Source organism: Pseudonaja textilis, chromosome Z, assembly GCF_049901715.1.
Source record: "Pseudonaja textilis isolate UNSWEBS1 chromosome Z, rPseTex1.2, whole genome shotgun sequence".
Classification (NCBI taxonomy): Eukaryota; Metazoa; Chordata; class Lepidosauria; order Squamata; family Elapidae; genus Pseudonaja; species Pseudonaja textilis.
Window position 1 is genome coordinate 15465698 of NC_142008.1, and position 16988 is coordinate 15482685.

A 16988-nucleotide genomic window follows, 5' to 3' on the forward strand; every position below is an offset into this window, starting at 1 on the left:
ATTTACTTGTTGTTTCCCACAAAGGAGAAGTGGATGAACAAATAAACTTCTATTTTTGTGGACTTTGTGATTGGCTTTGTTACTCCTTGTCCACATTCCGGACGAATGGCTGAGACACAGCCCTACCCAATAGGAGCTATTGATCAATTTTTGGGGTCTATGACAACTCACCAGAGCCAATTCATCTTGACACAGGACAAGAGTTACACCAATATTGTACAAATAGTGCAATAGAACAATTAAAGAAAGGATGCCAAAGGAGGGACAAGATGAAATATGAATAACAAAAATTATAATATATTTTAAAATCATTTTAAATAATTTAATTGTTGAATTATTCCACAATGAGTTAGCCCAAGATGAGTTGGCTATGGCAAGCTGTCCTTCAGCGAGTTGGCCTTGGTGAGTTCGGTGTGGCAAGGTATCCCATTCCATCATCTATCAATGGGCATTAACAACTGAAGCAGTTAATGTAAGACTGAATATGAAAATAACTACATTTGTCATGAGGCAAATTCTCCCTCTGAGTGCTAGGAAAATGCCATTTTATCACAATCTGTGGTTCTGTTCTGGAGAAATCTTATAGCAGTGGCTACATAGAGATTGTGCTAAAATCTCAATCTAGAACAATTCTACTAATCATGGCTCTGGGAATGATTTTACTCCATGTTATTTCAAGTTGCCTGCCCATGTTGGCATTTGTTTACAAGTCAAAACAATAAGTTAATTCTGTGGACAGAAGAAAATCTTACCCTGAAGCCAATATTTACACAGGATATGTGAGGGTAGAATTTTAGTGACCTCAAAGAAGTTTCTCAGAAAGCTTTAGAAACACATGTTTGTGCACAACACTATAAAATTCTCCTTAAAATGATTAAATACCCATTGCATTATTTTAACATGAGTGCCTTTAAGCAATGCACCATGTATCTACAAGGATCCATAAAAATCAAGGAACCCTGAATATATGACTTTGGGAAGATGTCCACAAAAAATGAAGCTATATCTAGATATTTCTCCTATAACTTTTTATTCTGGGGCTACATCCCTGAAGTTAGCATGCAACTTATCTTACATTCCTGGTGCCCCGCTCTAAAATTCCATTAAGACTTTGTCATAAATAACTCTTAGCTTCCTCATACTGTTTTCCAAAATAATAACAAAACATAAAAAAGGAAGATTGAGGCAGAGGTAGGCAAATAACATTTTTAATTACCAGTGTTACAAAATCTTGCTTACTGTATACAGTAGTGCTCGATTTACAACTACAATTGAACCTAAAATTCCCATTGCTAAGCAATATAGTTGTTAAATGAACAACCTTATGGCAGTGGGGCTGGCATGCCACATGGTCTTCTGTCTCGCTGAGAGCAAGCAGAAGTGGGCCTCCTGTACATGGGAGGGAAAAATAAGACATCCCCCCAAAACAAGCCCTAGTAGCTATAACTGTGGGTTTTTTAATATTGTACGCCACTCTGAGTCACTGTCTCTGAGTTGAGAAACTATATAAAAGTGTTTAATAAACAAACAAACAAATATCCTCATTAAATAATGACTTTACTGAGTACACTATAATCAGCTCTTATGACACAGAAAGCCATACTTTACTACTGGGTGATGACTTGTATTAATTAGACCATATAAAGAAATAATGGGCATCAGTCACAATAAAACATAATAAACTAAAATAAAGAAAATAAAGTAGGGGGAGACAAAACGAAATACCAAAAAAAGTTGGATGTTACAATAAAATATATAGTGTGTATGCAGATGAAAGGGTCCCAATGTATTCTATAAAACATGTTTTCAGTTGACCAGTCCTAACTATGAACTCAGCAGTTTTCCTGACTATACATGTGCTTCATTCTTGATGGAAACAAGATAGCTATTAGTGAGATCCCAATGGATAATTTTGTCTAATAACATCTGTAAACACTCCATATATTTCTGAAATGGTTAGGTTTATCGAACATCTGGAGCCAAAACTAAACATCAGATTATTTATAATACTATGAAACACTTCAAATATGAAATATGACCATTTAAAGGCTGCAAAAGGTCTGGAAGGCAGCGGCACATGTAGTGTTGGGTGCTCCATGGTTCATCTGATTTATAGCACGGCTGCATAACCATATATTGGTTATCACCTTTAAAGACTTAGTTATACAGGGCTAGGTTATCTATGAGACTGCTTATTCCTGAGCTCATTTACCCATCCTACTAGGTTAGAAATGGTAGGTACACTCTAGTTTCCTTCCTTATATGTTAACAACTGATAGGACCTGGTTGACACATCTTCTAAGGCTAGGCAGTCCTTGACATAGCCTTTGTCCTGAGATCTAAGGAATCTTTGCCTTTTAAACTTTCAAGAGGCCATGAAAATTTGGCTCGTCCCCCAAGAATTGTACTAGGATGGAATTATACATGGAGGCTGTTTGCTCTGGTATATTTGGGGAGCAGTAGTTTTCTTTTTATGGATTGTTATGAGCAGCCTAGAATCATTATATGATCCATACTAGCTCGATACCTGTGCTTTGCTATGAAACTATGTGGTCGGGCTTAGTTTTTGGGGAGGAAAATAAGCAGGGGTTGGATTCTACAGGTTTGGACTGGTTCTATAGAACCGGTTGTTATGATTTTGCACAGTTTGGAGAACTGGCAAATTGTGCCCTTGGCTGGCCCCTCCCCTCTTCGCCTGCCCCTCCCCTCCCTCTTTGCACGCATGCACAACATAGCTGACTGCATTCTCTCCTGCCCAGTTGCTCCTTAAGGTTTTTCGTTTTTTCCCCTCCCAACAATCAGCTGTTCTGATGATCAGCTGTGCTGGGATCCCTCTTGCTATCTTGCCGTTTCACCCAGGAGGCAAAAAAGGAGGGGCCTGCAAAAAAAGCCATACCCACCCAGTCATATGGCCATGCCCACCTGGTCACACCCACAGAACTGGTTGTTAAAAAAAATCTCACCCCTAAAAATAAGTGGGGAAAATTCTGCCTCTGCCTATCAGCATCCATCTGGCTAGCATCCTGTCAATGTGTGAGAGAGTTGAGGGCTGTTTGGTAAGTGAAACAGTATTTGCTGTGTGAGCAAAAAGGAGACAGCAAGGAGCCTGGGCGTGGCTTAGCTCAACTGTTCTGTACTAAAGCTGCTTGGTGCTGTGAAAGTAAAACTGAAACTCTTCTCCTCTGTTTTGTTTTGCATTTGGAACAGGTTTATCTTCAAGTGGGGGGTGGGGAGTAGAACTCCTTAGCATCAGAGCGTGTTAATAATAATATACAAAATACTAATACTCCAATGGTCATTTTGAAAAATCCTTTCTTAGTGAGCACCTAGAAGCCAAGAGAAACATACATGCCAAATGTCAAGTTTGTAGGCTTTATGGTTCTGGAGATTTTGTGATGATGCATGAGTGGTATTTCATTTTTATATATATAGTTAAGTCCTGTAAATAAGTAAATACATAAAATATGGGAAGTCTCCCAATCCCAACAACCCACAGGAAGACAAGAGGTTGAATTTAACTAAAATATATAGATATGAAACATCAAAATATATATTTAAATTTCATTATATAATCATTATTATTCTAGCCATTGTCTGTCCAGTCCAGGATGAAGGCCTCTTCTGCATGTTTCCAACCAATACGATCGTGAGTTTTCTTTTGCTAGTTAGGCCCATAATTTAATTATATAAAATTATAAAATACATGCTCTGTGTTCTAAAAGAGAAAAAGAAACTGTTGCCCCAAAAGTACTAATTTCATGAACTGAGATTTTTAAAAAATCACCCGACAATGCAAATGTCAACAAAAACCTTTATGTACTTGGAATGGCTAATCAGAAGGAATATACAAGATATTACAACTATTTATTCCATGTACCAGAATGCTGCTGTTGTCATCTAAGCCATTCATGGTGTGTGTGTATGTATGTGTTGTGTTGTGTTGTGTTTTGTGTGTGTGTGTGTGTGTGTGTTAGGTATTCAGCTTATATTGTAAAGACAAATCTCTGGCTACAGTTTAAACACAGTGTGCCTCCTAAGCTCCTTCTGGCTATGTTTATTAGAACTGACAAGCAATTAATCACTTAACTTTGAAGTTGAAATGTCTGTATTAGCATTAATAGGTACTTATATCAATGCATACTTCACTTGAATCTCCTTTATATGGTGCAGAAGCAATATGAACAATTGTCTATTTAAACATCTATTTAGACTTTTCCCTCCTATTTTCATGTGGCCAAAATTAATCCTTAAACAATGCTTGGGGTTGTTTAAATAAAAAAGAAATTTTGGTACTCCCCCCAATTTTGTTGTCATGTCAATTATCTTAGAACAGAAATATAATCTAATAACATTTTGTTTAAAGACAAAATGTCACACCTTGAAGATTTATTAGCCAGGACAAAAAAATAAAGTAGCATCTGAAAAAAGGTGTGTGTGTATGTGTGTAGTTACCACCCATGATGAAATAGGGTGTTATTCCATTACACGCATGGGAAACATTTTAAATTTGTATAGAATACACTTAATCCTTTCCAATTTTATTCTTGATCACTATAATCTGTTGTGTTATTTCATTTTGTATGTCTTTTCTTGGTCTTCTCAGAAGCTAGCTTACTTTTAGCTAAGTCCTTTTAAAAACATATTGTCTGGGTGATCCCGGTTTCAAAATGAAAACCATGAAGTATTGAAAAGCAGACATTTGTTCTTTTTTCAAAGGTCTTTCTGGGGTTAAGATCTGGCAGTAATAAAACTCCACAGCTGTCTGATTTTGAAAAACCTTTTCCACATGACTAGGAAACTATTGTGATTTACTTATGTAAGTGTAAACTACAGTTTGTAGAAGAGAAATGTTTATATGGAAATGAAAGTTTATACCAAAGTTTAAGACATGTATGTAATATGTTGAAAGTACTGAGGAAAACACAAGTAAGACCCATTGAAAAGGACAGTTCTGATTATGACGAAAGACAAATGAGAAACGGTATCATACTTCCTATCACACTTAAATTTATTTAACAACTTAATTATATCTGAGTTCAAACCTCTTTAAATGAATAAAATCATGTATTATGAGAAACATACGAGCAAAAATGGAAGTTACCTACATAGTTGAACCTCAGCAGATGACTTTGGCTGATCTTTAAAAGCTAAATAAAATTGGATCTGATTCATAGGAGGCCAACAGGATATCCTCAGAACTACTCTTAAACAATCTATTTTGATTCTGCTGCCAGAGAAAATGGCGTGGACTTTCCTGTCAAGTCACCTCTTCACTTTTTGTCAGTCTTCCAATCACCTGATTGTGTTTCCCATCTGATGTGTCAGACTAGGATTGTGCTAAATGTTGATTCTGTAAAGCTTTCTGAACGGCAACTGTCTTGAGTATTTGGGATTTTTTGCATTCCCCTTGTTCAAGGAAGCAATCTGTACTCAATGCTGTTTTCTTTGATCTCCAACTTTAAACACTGAATGGTTTACCCTAGGGGTGGAATTCAATTTTTTTAACAACTGTTCCGTGGGCGTGGCTTAGGTGGTCATGTGACTGGGTGGGCGTGGCTTGGTGGTCATGTTATTGGCTGGGCGTGGCCAACTCAACATCACACACATCGAGGCACGCATCTTCTTGCCTGGCCTCTCATGACTGTGAGGATATTGTACTAGTTCTAAGTGTGAAGAATGGTCATAAGTCACTTTTTTCAGTGCCACTGTAACTTTGAATGGTCACTCCACACAAGCGAAGTACCAGCAAAGGAGGGGAAAAAAAACTCCAGAGAAGTTCCTGAGACAGGAAGTCTAGTCCTGCCAGGGTTAATGGAGAGGCAGTTTCTGTAAGCAACACCAGAATGTTTCCTTCCTGCCTTCCTTACAGGATTAGGCCAGTAATTTCTTCTAACAACCGGTTCTCTGAACTACTTAGAATGTTAACAACAGGTTCTAGTGAATAGGTGTGAACTGGTAGAATCCCACCCTGGTTTACCTAATATGTAAATGTCAAAAACTAACAGACTGAATTGCACTTAGAGTGAATATGTGAATTCAATAATGTGGAACTCAAGTTGTACAACGATAGTCCCTTTATTTTATATAACTTGTAAAGTCAAAAAAGCTTGACCTCTTTTGAATCTGGCTAACTGGGTGACATCTAATTTCTGCCTGTTTTAAAGTTCTCTAAAAAATGGAGAAAATTATTACTTAATTCACAGATTTTCAATAGGATATTTCATTCTGCCTAAATGCGGCTAATGTTTCTCAAAAATACGGTGATTTATCCATTCCTTTCAGCTAGGCATTTCAGTGACCACTAAGACATAAAATAGCAACTAGTCAACAAAAAAAGTTTTATGATCTTCAATAATGAATTTGATAAATTACCAGTGCTATAAAACAAGGAATGCATTTGTCAGTTCAAGATGCATTGGTTGAAAACAATTTATGCTAGCATTACTTTTTCAAGACTTTATACAACAGGAAAATTTTGGACAACGTGCCTGTAAAAATATATCCTATATGGATACCCAGATCTTTATTCACCAGGACCATGAATTAACTGCATTAGATTTTGATCAGCTAAGGTTATAATCCTATGCTTACTTAGCATTAAGGGTTAGACCTACTGAACTCAATGGACTTTTATACTTTCATTTAGTTATTAGTCATCTGAATATAGTGTGTGAAATCAGGAGCAAAATGCTATCTGTGCTTTGATTTGATATAATCTGTTATACAACAGGTAGTTCTTGATTTACAATCACAGTAGGGAGCCCCAAAATTGTCATTAAGCAATGCATTAAATGAGGCAATTGCAATAGCACTTAGATTTATATACCACTTCATTGTGCTTTACAGTCCTCTCTAAGGAGTCTTCAGAGTCAGCATATTGCCCCCCAAAATCTGACTCATTTTACCAACCTTGGAAGGATGGAAGGCTGAGTCAACCATGAGCCAGTGAGAATCGAACTGCTAAATTGCTGGCAGGTGGCAGTCAGTGGAAGTAGTCTGCAGTACTATGTTCTAATCATTGTACCACCACAGCATTATGTGACTGCTCCTCTCCTGATTTTATGACCTTTCTTGCCATTGACATTAAGCAAAATCATTTGTTAAGTAGATCATGTAGTTTCCAATTAACTTTGCTTCTTGAAAGCCAACTGGGAAGATTACAAATGGCAACCACATGATCTCAAAATGCTGCAAACATCGTAAATACATGCCAGTTAACAGATCCTTGAATCACATGATTGCAGGGAGTCCACTATGGTCATTAGTGTTAAGACTGGTCAAAAATTTTCCAGTGCCACTGTAACTTTGAATAATTGCTAAACAAATTGTTATAAATTGACAACTACCTGTAATTCATCCACCTTCCTGTCAAACAGAATTCTGTCATCAACTCTGCTGGGCTATATCTGCCTCCCTAGGCCACTGTGCTCCAAGTATGTTGAAATACATATCTGATGTTGTCCCTTGTTGCCTGGCTTCCCTTTATATTTTTGCTTCTAAACCAGAATAACAAGAACATTAAATCATGATTAGCTATTGTGGACAAATAAAAAATGGTCTAGCCATACATGGTTAAAGGACATGGGTGAAGACTAAAACAAATTGAGACTGTCTCTTCTGCAGGACCTCTCTAATGTTTTGTCTTACCTATGGATAAAACAAGGAATATTTAATCCCACAATCAAATATGCTGGAACAGCTGCTTGTGGGATTAATTTACCTATGTCTCCTGCCTTAAGCAGGGAGAATTAGTTTAATCCTATGCAAGTTTGGTTCAGTTTAGATTTAATCTAATTCCTGAGAATTAACTGATTTGGTCAGTTAGCAACATTTTAAGGTAACCATTAACATTCCTTACTGCTTCAGTTCAAAAGATTGTACAAATGCAAGGAGAAAGAGCTATTGAGGCATTGCACAACAGCTGGATCCATATCCTGCATTAAGCCCTATTGTGTGCTATTTTGTTTAGTGGTTTATGGCTTTAAATAGCATCTTCTATAAGAATCCAGCCAATTCTGCCCAATTTACAAACCATGGTTTAGCTACTTAGTGTGAGCTGTGAATCTGATTAAGAATATAATATTAATTTTGTATTAAACCAAATTTATTTCATTTATCAGTGTGCTTCTTACAAAATGCATCCACAAATAAGATGCATGACGGATAAGATTCATACCTCATTCTACCTGTTGGATTGTTAAGTAAGCCACAAGCACAGAATTCATACGTAACACCAAACCATTACCCACTGTTTATACATTGTCATGTTGTATGAATTCATTTATCAAATTTTATATGCTGCTGCAAGACTCTTGATAGCTAACAAGATATAACAGTCATTAAGTCAAGACCAAACAAATCACATTAATTGGCACATTAATTAGCATATGCATTCACCCAGTGAAAGTTACTAAAACAAGATATTACCATATTCAAGCTTCCTTAGAGATTTATTTTCTTGAGCCCTTTCCCATTGAGCCTTTTTTAGTCCATTATTTTGAGAATCAATTGATTCTTCATAAATAGAAAGGAATTCATTCTAACCAGTAGGCGAGGATATTAAGAAAAAAACCCAAGTCCTTTGATAAAATGGAATTACCGTCTTGCATCTTTAGTAGTTACGTTACATTTAGTAATTACATTTTTTCATCTTTAGTAGTTTTGTGCTAAATTTCAGCAATGTATCTTTGCCTTGCACCTGTTAAAATATGTCAATGTAATTCAAGATACTGGAGTCTTGTGGTCTTGTCTTTCTGCCTCCTTTTCTCCTCCCCCCCTTCTCTCTCTCTCTTTCTTTCTCTCTCTCTCTCTCTTTCTCTCTCGGTCTCCCTCCCTCCACTACAGAACTTTTACTAAAGTCCCCTAAATTAACCTTATTATGTATTTGAATAAAATGGAGCAATGGTATTATAATTTAATTTGAAAAACAATAAAAAATCAGGTCACTGTAGCCCTCAATTTTAAGCTTGGTAAATATTCTCTCTAATCCCCAAGTGACACTGGGCATACCAAAGTGCCCAGATCAAACACCCTTGGAGATGGTTGAGATTTCTCCTTATTTGAATTGTGCTTCTAAAAAAAAACAGATTGGGGAAAAAAAAACCCAGCAAAGTGTCATGCTGCCAAACTAAGCAAAGCTCCGATTTTCAGCATTATCTGCTTACAAAAATGTCCTGTGGTTCCTAATGGGACATATAAACTTTCTATAAAGTACACCTGTTACTTTTAGGATAAGGGATACCAGGGTCAAAAAAGTCAAAATAGCAGCCATAATCATGCAATTGAAACCCTGCCCTTATTTACGTGTTTTGTGATACGCACAAAAAGGAGCACGCTTTTGATCAAACAGCCGTGAGCATTGTTTTGACTTTTTTTTTTTTTTGAATAGTCATGGGTAGTCTTCTTTTAAGGAAGTGTGTTTTTTGGGGGAAAAATGCTCTTTTGTGAAAAAAAAAAAAAAGAACGGTAAACAGATGTTAAAAACATTCTGCTGAAGGGTTCCAAAGGTTCTTTTTCAAAGGACAAGTGGACTTTCTTGTTTTTGTCCCCTTTAAAAGACATTTTGTTTCTCATCCAAGAAGCTTCTTCAGTTCTGAAGAACTGTCCAGTTCTGAAGAAGTGGAGAAGCTTCTTGGATGGGAAGTGAAATGTCTTTTAAGGAAAATAAAAACAAGGAAGTTCAGTTGCCTTTTATAAAAGCAACTTTGGGACAACCATGACCTGGATGACTAAGAATTTCCATAGGCATTTTGGTGTAGATCAAGGTTGAAACTACCATGTTTTCCCAAAATAAGAACCTGTCTTATATATTTTTTTCCACCAAAAAAGGCACCAGGTCTTATTTTCGGGGGAATGTGAGCCAGTGACTAACCTCACTTGCGCACATCGCCCCTGGCCTCCTTTTCATTGTCAGATGCCTTCAGGAACATCTTATTCTGTGGCTGGCAAGGCTTTCCTGAAGGCCTCTGCAGCCGATAACCAAACTCTGGATCAATCCAGAGCTTGTTATCAGCTACAAAGGCCTTCAAGAAAGCCTTGCCAGCCTTGCTGGCTGCAGAAGAAATGGGCCGGCAAGGCAGGTGTCAGGATGTGAGAGGCCTGGCTACAAGGGTAAGTAGTACAGCAGTTCCACCCCTCCATCCCCACCCTAGCTTAATTTTTACCCATCCACTCTGGAATGGGCAGGATCTTAATTAGGGTTTATTTTGGCGGGTAGGACTTATATTGGGTGCACATGTAAAAATGAAGCTAGGACTTATTTTCAGGGAAGGTCATATTTTTGGGAAAACAGGGCAGTTCTGTTAGAGAACACCACAACTAATTCCAAAGTGAATTCTACATGTCCTCCACTTACTAAAAAAAAAATCAATTATGACTTCCCTTAAAGGGTCAAGACTTCTACTCTCAGTTTTGCAGAGAAATTAAGCTCTTTCATCAGGGCTTATGTGACCATTTATTTATTAGATTTTTATCCTATTTTATAATGAATTCAAGGCAGGGAACATACAGGTGGCCCTTGACTTACAATTATTTATTTAGTAACCCTTCAAAGTTACAATAGTATTGAAAAAAATGACTTGCGACTGTTTGTCATACTCATAATTGCAGCATCCCCATAGTCACACGATCAAAATTTGGCAACTGGCATGTATTTATGACAATTGCAGTGTCCCGGGATCATATGAACCCCTTTTGCACAAGCTAAATGCACTTAACAACCATGGTACTAACTTAACTGCAGTGATTCACTTAATGACTGTCACAATAAAGTTTGCAAAATGGAGCAAACCCACTTAAACAACGTAAATGTTGGGCTCTATTGTGGTTTTGAGTTGAGATTACCTGTACTTAATCCTCCATCCTTTTCCTATTCTCTCTACAATAACAACTTTATTAGGTAGCATAACTTCTGCAAAGTGATGCTCTTCAGAGAACATAGAATCATAAGGCTGGAAAGGATCCCAGGGATCCTAATCCAAACCTCTGTTCAAGGCAGGAGACTTTATCCCCATCATGCTTAGTACAAAGACTCAACCCACTCAAGAGAATGGTATAATTTTAAACTCTTTTATTTCTCTGGCATAAAGAGGATTGAAATCCAGTTCTCCTATTTTAACTTGTTTAGGTTTGGAGCCTTGTACTGGAGAAGGCTCCTGCAAGTCCCGTGCACTGCAAGGCGATCAAACTGGTCAGTCTTAGAGATCAACCCTGACTGCTCTTTAGAAGGCCAGGTCCTGAAGATGAAACTCAAATACTTTGACCACCTCATGAGAAGGAAGGACTCCCTGGAGAGTCCTGCTGGGAATGATTGAGGGCAAAAGAAGAAGAAGGTTGGACAGCAGAGAATGAGGTGGTTGGATGGAGTCACTGAAGTAGTAGGTGTGAGCTTAAATCAGGGATCTCCAAACTTGACAGCTTTAAGACTTGTGGACTTCAACTCCCAGAATTCTTCCTCCAGTCATATTAGCTCAAGAATTCTGGGAGTTGAAGTCCTCAAGTCTTAAATTTGCCAAGTTTGAAGACCCTTGGCTTAAATCGACTCCAGAAGATGGTAGGGGATAAGAAGGCCTGGAAGAATATTGTCCATTGGGGTCGTGATGGGTCAGATACAACTTTGTGACTAGCTACATCTTTACACTGCAACCATCATAGATACATGCCAGTTGCCAAGCATCTGAATGTTGCTTAGGAGACCATGGAATGCTGCAATGGTTATGAGTGTGAAAAATGGTCATTAATTATAACCCCACCCCCCAGTAACTTCAGATGGTCACTAAGCAAATAGTTGTAAATCAGGCACTACCTGGTACTTGGTAAATTTGTGTGCCCTGAAAATGTAGCCTCACCATGGTGGGCTTTTTTCCTTTAAGTGAAATGCCATGGAATTGTAGTGGCTTTTAAAGCTGCTTGTAAGGCTTAAGTTTGAGGGGATGGGGTGAAGTTCGTAGCAAAGCAAGCAGCCCCCACCGGAACGAGATTAACTTTATAGAGCGGCTAGGGAAACAAAAAACGCCTAAGAGAAGTGCAAAATTTCCCCCACTCCCTAAGTTAATTGATTTTACAACGGAAGGGCTCTTTAATCGGGCTCTCAGGTAGTGGGCGGGGCGGGGGGAAACGAGGCAATAAAGGCAATACCCGGCACAACCTTGGCGGGGAGACAACTCGCCCCTTTTCCGCAACGTGAGTGAGTCGAAGAGAGTGAGAGCCGCCGCCTGGCTGCGCTCAGGAGAGACGCCGAACAGGTGGCCACAGGCAGTTGCGGGCGCGCCAGGAAGGCAGCCGAGTAGGAGCGAGCAGGCGTGCGTAGTGCTGTCGGCGCCCTCCCCTTCCCGGCCCGCAGCATGTGAACCCGTCGACCGGTCCTCCAGAATAGCGGCACGATTCTGCCTACTTGGTTGCCGCAGGGTGAGGCGCCCGCCCTCGGGCCGGGCTCCCGCTTGGCGCTGGTGGCCCAGGAAGAGCAAACGGACCCCCAAAGCTCCCCTTCCCTAGGCCAGCCGGACCAGACTCGGGCGGAGAGAGTCCTTCGGTCGCTTCTTCTCGGAGGGCCGTGTTTGGAAGAATATTCGGAAGAAAGATGAAAGTCACCGTTTGCTTCGGCAGGACCCGGGTGGTCGTGCCCTGCGGGGACGGAAACATGAAAGTTTTGAGTCTGATCGAACAAGCCGCCACCAGGTACAGGAAGGCAATCGCCAAGGTGAGTTGGGAACGCTCTCCGGGGCCGCGGCGAGCACCCGCTGTCGGAGGGAGGGGGCCGAGCGCCTGGTTGAGAGAGGTGGGATAGCGGGAGAGAGAGAGAGAGAGAGAGAGGGGCGAAGAAGGCGCAGCAGCAGGAGGAGGAGGAGGAGGAGAAGGGAGTGAACGAGGGCGCCTGGGATCAATATGGCGCTTCCTGGAAGGGGGAGGGAGGGAGGCAGGCAGGAGAGGAAAAGTGGTGGCTGAAGGGGCTGAGGTTGCTTGGCTTGGCGGGCGCACGGAGAAGGACCCGGAGGGGCTTTCCTCTCCTTCCTCTCCGCTGAGCTTTTAGGCGCGTTGGTGGGACGCGCAAGCCAAAGGTGAAAAGCTCCCCAAGGAAGCGGGGAAAGAGAGTTTTGGAGAGCTGCGGCCGCTTCCGCGCTTCCCTCCCCTCACCTCGGTAAACTTTCCAGTGCCGCCGCCGAGCTCCCGTAGCTTTCAGCCGGCTGGGAAGCCAGCCGAGAACGCGGGCGAGGAAACCCGTAGCTCTTCCCCAGGGGTTGGCGTGGCCGGGGGCGCAGCTCCATCCGCTTTGTGCAGCCTAGCCGGAGTGAGCTGTGATTTGTTTCCGAGACCTGGTGGAGAGACACACAGTTGCAAAGGGTCGCGGGTGACGTCTGGGGCCTCAACTCTTTGTTGTTCGGTGCCGGGGAAATCCGCAAGTGCCCCGCCAGCAGGCCTGTAGCTTTCCTCCTCCTCCTCCTTCCTCCGCTGACTTGCCTCTCCACTCGTCCCCGAAGCTTTGGGGAGCCTCTTGTGCTCTTCCCGGCCAGATCACGGGTGGGGATTAAGCCCTTCTTCGGTCTACTCGCTGTAGTCGTTGGTATCTGAACGGTGCTCGACTGCATCAGGACCAAAGACTATCGTAGCTTTGCACAACATGCGACCACGGTCGTAACACGCACACACTTAAACCCGTTCTTTTTCCCACTCCGCTCCCGGTGTGCAAGTTTCTTCTCCGGGTGGTAATTCCTGCACGATTCAAATCCAGCCCCAGGCTTCCTAAACAAGTGCAGGCCCAAGGTGGGGGGAAAGTTGGGGGTAGTGGTGGAAAACAAAACATTAAACAATCATGGAGTCCACATGCTTGTTAAGAAGAACCGTGTTTAGTGGAGGTTTCTTTGTGTTTGAAGAAATGCTGTGCAGCCACCTCATTTTAGTTAAACATCAGCAATGCATGAGTTGGATAACTATTTCTGAAGGGGGGGGGTATTGGAGAAAAAGAACCCTTTGCTTTGGTTATAGTGTAGGCCAAGTTTCCCAGAGGAATGGTATTTTTTCCTGCATTTTTAGAAAAGCTGCAAACATGCAAGAATATTTATCTCTTGAGAGGGGAAAGGCAAATGGTGAGGCACTTTGGAGATGGGGGGGTATCTCATTTACATGGTTATCTCCTGGAAAGCAACCCTGAATGGGCCTTTCCTTTAAGTGTTAAAGAGTAGGAGCAGTTTGTCTAGGACAGTTGCTCTTAATCATACAATCTAACGTGCCTTTCTGGCTTGTAGAATCTTGTTTGGATGCTAATTTTTGCACTTCTGATACCAAGGATGTGTTGAGAAAGAAAGAAAGAAAGAAAGCAACATTGATGAAATCCTGTAACTTTCCTTGGGCTGATTATATGCCTGCAAATTTTCACCCTGGAGATTGTTTACTTCTAGGTCTTTGCATGATGCAGCAAAAGCAATGCATGAAAATATTTGGGGTTAATGTGCTGTTTTCTGCCCCTGAGTAGAAAATACCATTCTGAAAATATAAACGTGTTTCTGTTTTGTTCTGTTACCATGTTCCTTTCCCAAACTCATGGAGTTTAGTGAAGTGATAGTGAAGTAGAATAAAAGTTTGTGGACAAAGTCAATAGGCTGGGGAAAATGAAATTTGACCCTAAACCTGGAAAATCAAGTGTAAATAGTTATTAGAGGTATGTGCTACTATACTGAACCATCACCCAAAGTTCAATAATTATAATCTTCCTTGTTATGAAAAAGAAAATTGATTTCCAGGAAAAGACGGTCTTGGAGGAACTGGTGATAGAAATGGCAGGCTGCTTGTGGAAGCACAGAATGGAATTCTGCTCTTTACTAAACAAAATTATGAAAAGCAATGTATGTTTTCATCCAATGAGAGAAGCACAAATAACTTTCTCTTCTAAAATAGGTGAATTAATCCTCCCCAATGTATCATAAATGCATCAAAATTACAACTGAAAAATTCTGCCAGCATGATAATGAATTCTAGGAGTTGCAATTCCACTTCAAAAAAACAGATTGGGAAACAAAATTAAATTGAGGGATGATCATTGACCTGATTTAGGCATCTCACTGGACCATGCTTTAACTGTGGTTTGTTGTCTAAAGAAAAGTTGACTGGGTTTGTACAGCAACTAAGCCATAAAACGTGGTTTATACCGGTTGCTAGATTATAATCCAACAAACTGCATTTAGGGTTAGTGTAGTCTATCCAATGTGTACTAATCTGTTCCTTTAGGTCTTCCATGGTACTCTCCTGACCACTCTTAATTTAGTTCATGCACCTTCCATGGTTCCCTTCTATTTCTTTCCACTTTCCTTGCATTGTAGACCTCTCCACACAGTTATATATTTGCATAACATATCTAAAAGTATGATGATTTGAGCCTGGTCATTTGTGCTTCTAATATAATGTTTTTCAAACTTGGCAACTTTAAGATACATTTTATCTTAAACACCATTCTAGCGATAATAGCATACATTTTAAAAAGGTATAGTACATACATACTTTATTGTTGCAACCTTATATTGAAGTTGAACTAGGAAAAAAATAATTGGGCATTCCTATTGATTCGATGTTTTAATTAAACAGGTGTGCCTTAAATTTAAATCTTTACTTTTGGATTTCTGCATATGCCAAATGTATTTAATATGTGGGTTTTCTCAAATAATTTCTAGATATGGCCCAGATTTTCAGAAACTTCTGTATTAACAGTTTTTTAAATGGGGATGTTTTGAAGGGAATATCTCTGAATATTAATATTTCCTTGAGTGTGAAGTCTACATCATACTTCAATCAATCTCTTAATGCTAGAAGCATCAATTGCTGAGTTTTAAAACATTTCCTCAAATGGATAATTCAGCTTCTAAAATGTTCTATGCTCCATTCTTTATGAAATGTTACTTTTAATACTATCTCCACTCTTTATCTCTTCTACTAAATCTGGTTGAAACATACTATTCCAGGTAGGAAAATAGGAGACATGGTTCACAGTGCATTTAACCTGATTCAGAAACAATGTTTTGGTTTTCTGGCTGGTAAAATTTGCCATATACTTGTATTTGAATAATAAACTTTTAAACTCTTTCTAGTGTGTTACAGGTATAAACTAGAGGAAATTTATTCAAAATGTTTGGATTAATTTTCAACTCTGTCATAAAGAATAATGCACAGTAATAAGTTTGCATTTTAAATGTGTTAAGAGTCTAATGTGGTGCATGATTTTTCTTCTTAATTGCTAAAGGGATAGCTATAGCACCCTATGTGAATACAAATCCCAAGTCAGATCTGAAGTTCATCAAACTTCATTCTGCATTATGGCTATGACATCCCAATATTTCAAGCAGCTTTTCCAACTTTATCTGGATATGCTGGGAGTTTTATTTGGGATCTCCCACTGAGGAGAATTTATCTTCCATTATATTATGACTGTTTGCTTTAGATTAAATTGTAAATTGTAAAATGTTTAAAAATAATGATCTATTTCAATCATACATATTTATAAATACATGCCCTTACATGCATTTATGTATTTATAAATACACATATCATATTTAAAAATATCATGCAACAAATAGATATGTTTAAGATTTCAGCTGTTGAACCTCAAAACCTGGTTCAAAGGTCACTATTGGGTATATTGTGGAAAAAACTATTTACAAGGTCATGTTTTTATCTTAAGTAATTAAAATTACAGGTAATCCTTGATTTACAACTGAAGCTGTAAGCCTACAGCTTTGAAGTTATGACCAACCTACCTAGGGATACCTGCAATATGGATTCAAAGTTCTGATGGTTTACTTCCGGCGCCTTTAGTCACGTGACTTCACTTCAAATTCTTGGCAATTGGGTTGCATTTGGGACACTGTTTGCAATGTCCCATTGTCATGTGACAATATTTATGATGGTTTTGTTGAAACCTAGTGTTAACTTCTGGTTTTCATGAAATCCAGCCAATCCTGAACCATAGGTTCATTATGTGACTGTGGCATTCACTTTACAGTTGC

The 16988-nt window shown here is 39.5% G+C and overlaps 1 protein-coding gene across 22 annotated transcripts in view; it reads left to right on the forward strand.

The window, feature by feature from the left end:
- The first annotated feature begins 12186 nt into the window (after positions 1-12186).
- The window catches only part of PARD3 (par-3 family cell polarity regulator), a 612541-nt gene continuing 607739 nt past the window's right edge, over positions 12187-16988 (forward strand). For 16 of the 22 annotated variants that reach the window (XM_087915556.1, XM_026710113.2, XM_087915560.1 and 13 more), the window contains exon 1: positions 12187-12697. In XM_087915556.1, coding sequence (XP_087771682.1) covers positions 12578-12697 — 120 coding nt within the window. In that variant the 5' untranslated portion in view covers positions 12187-12577. The remainder of the gene's footprint in view (positions 12698-16988) is intronic. The other 6 variants (XM_087915562.1, XM_026710120.2, XM_087915563.1 and 3 more) reach the window with 1 other exon arrangement.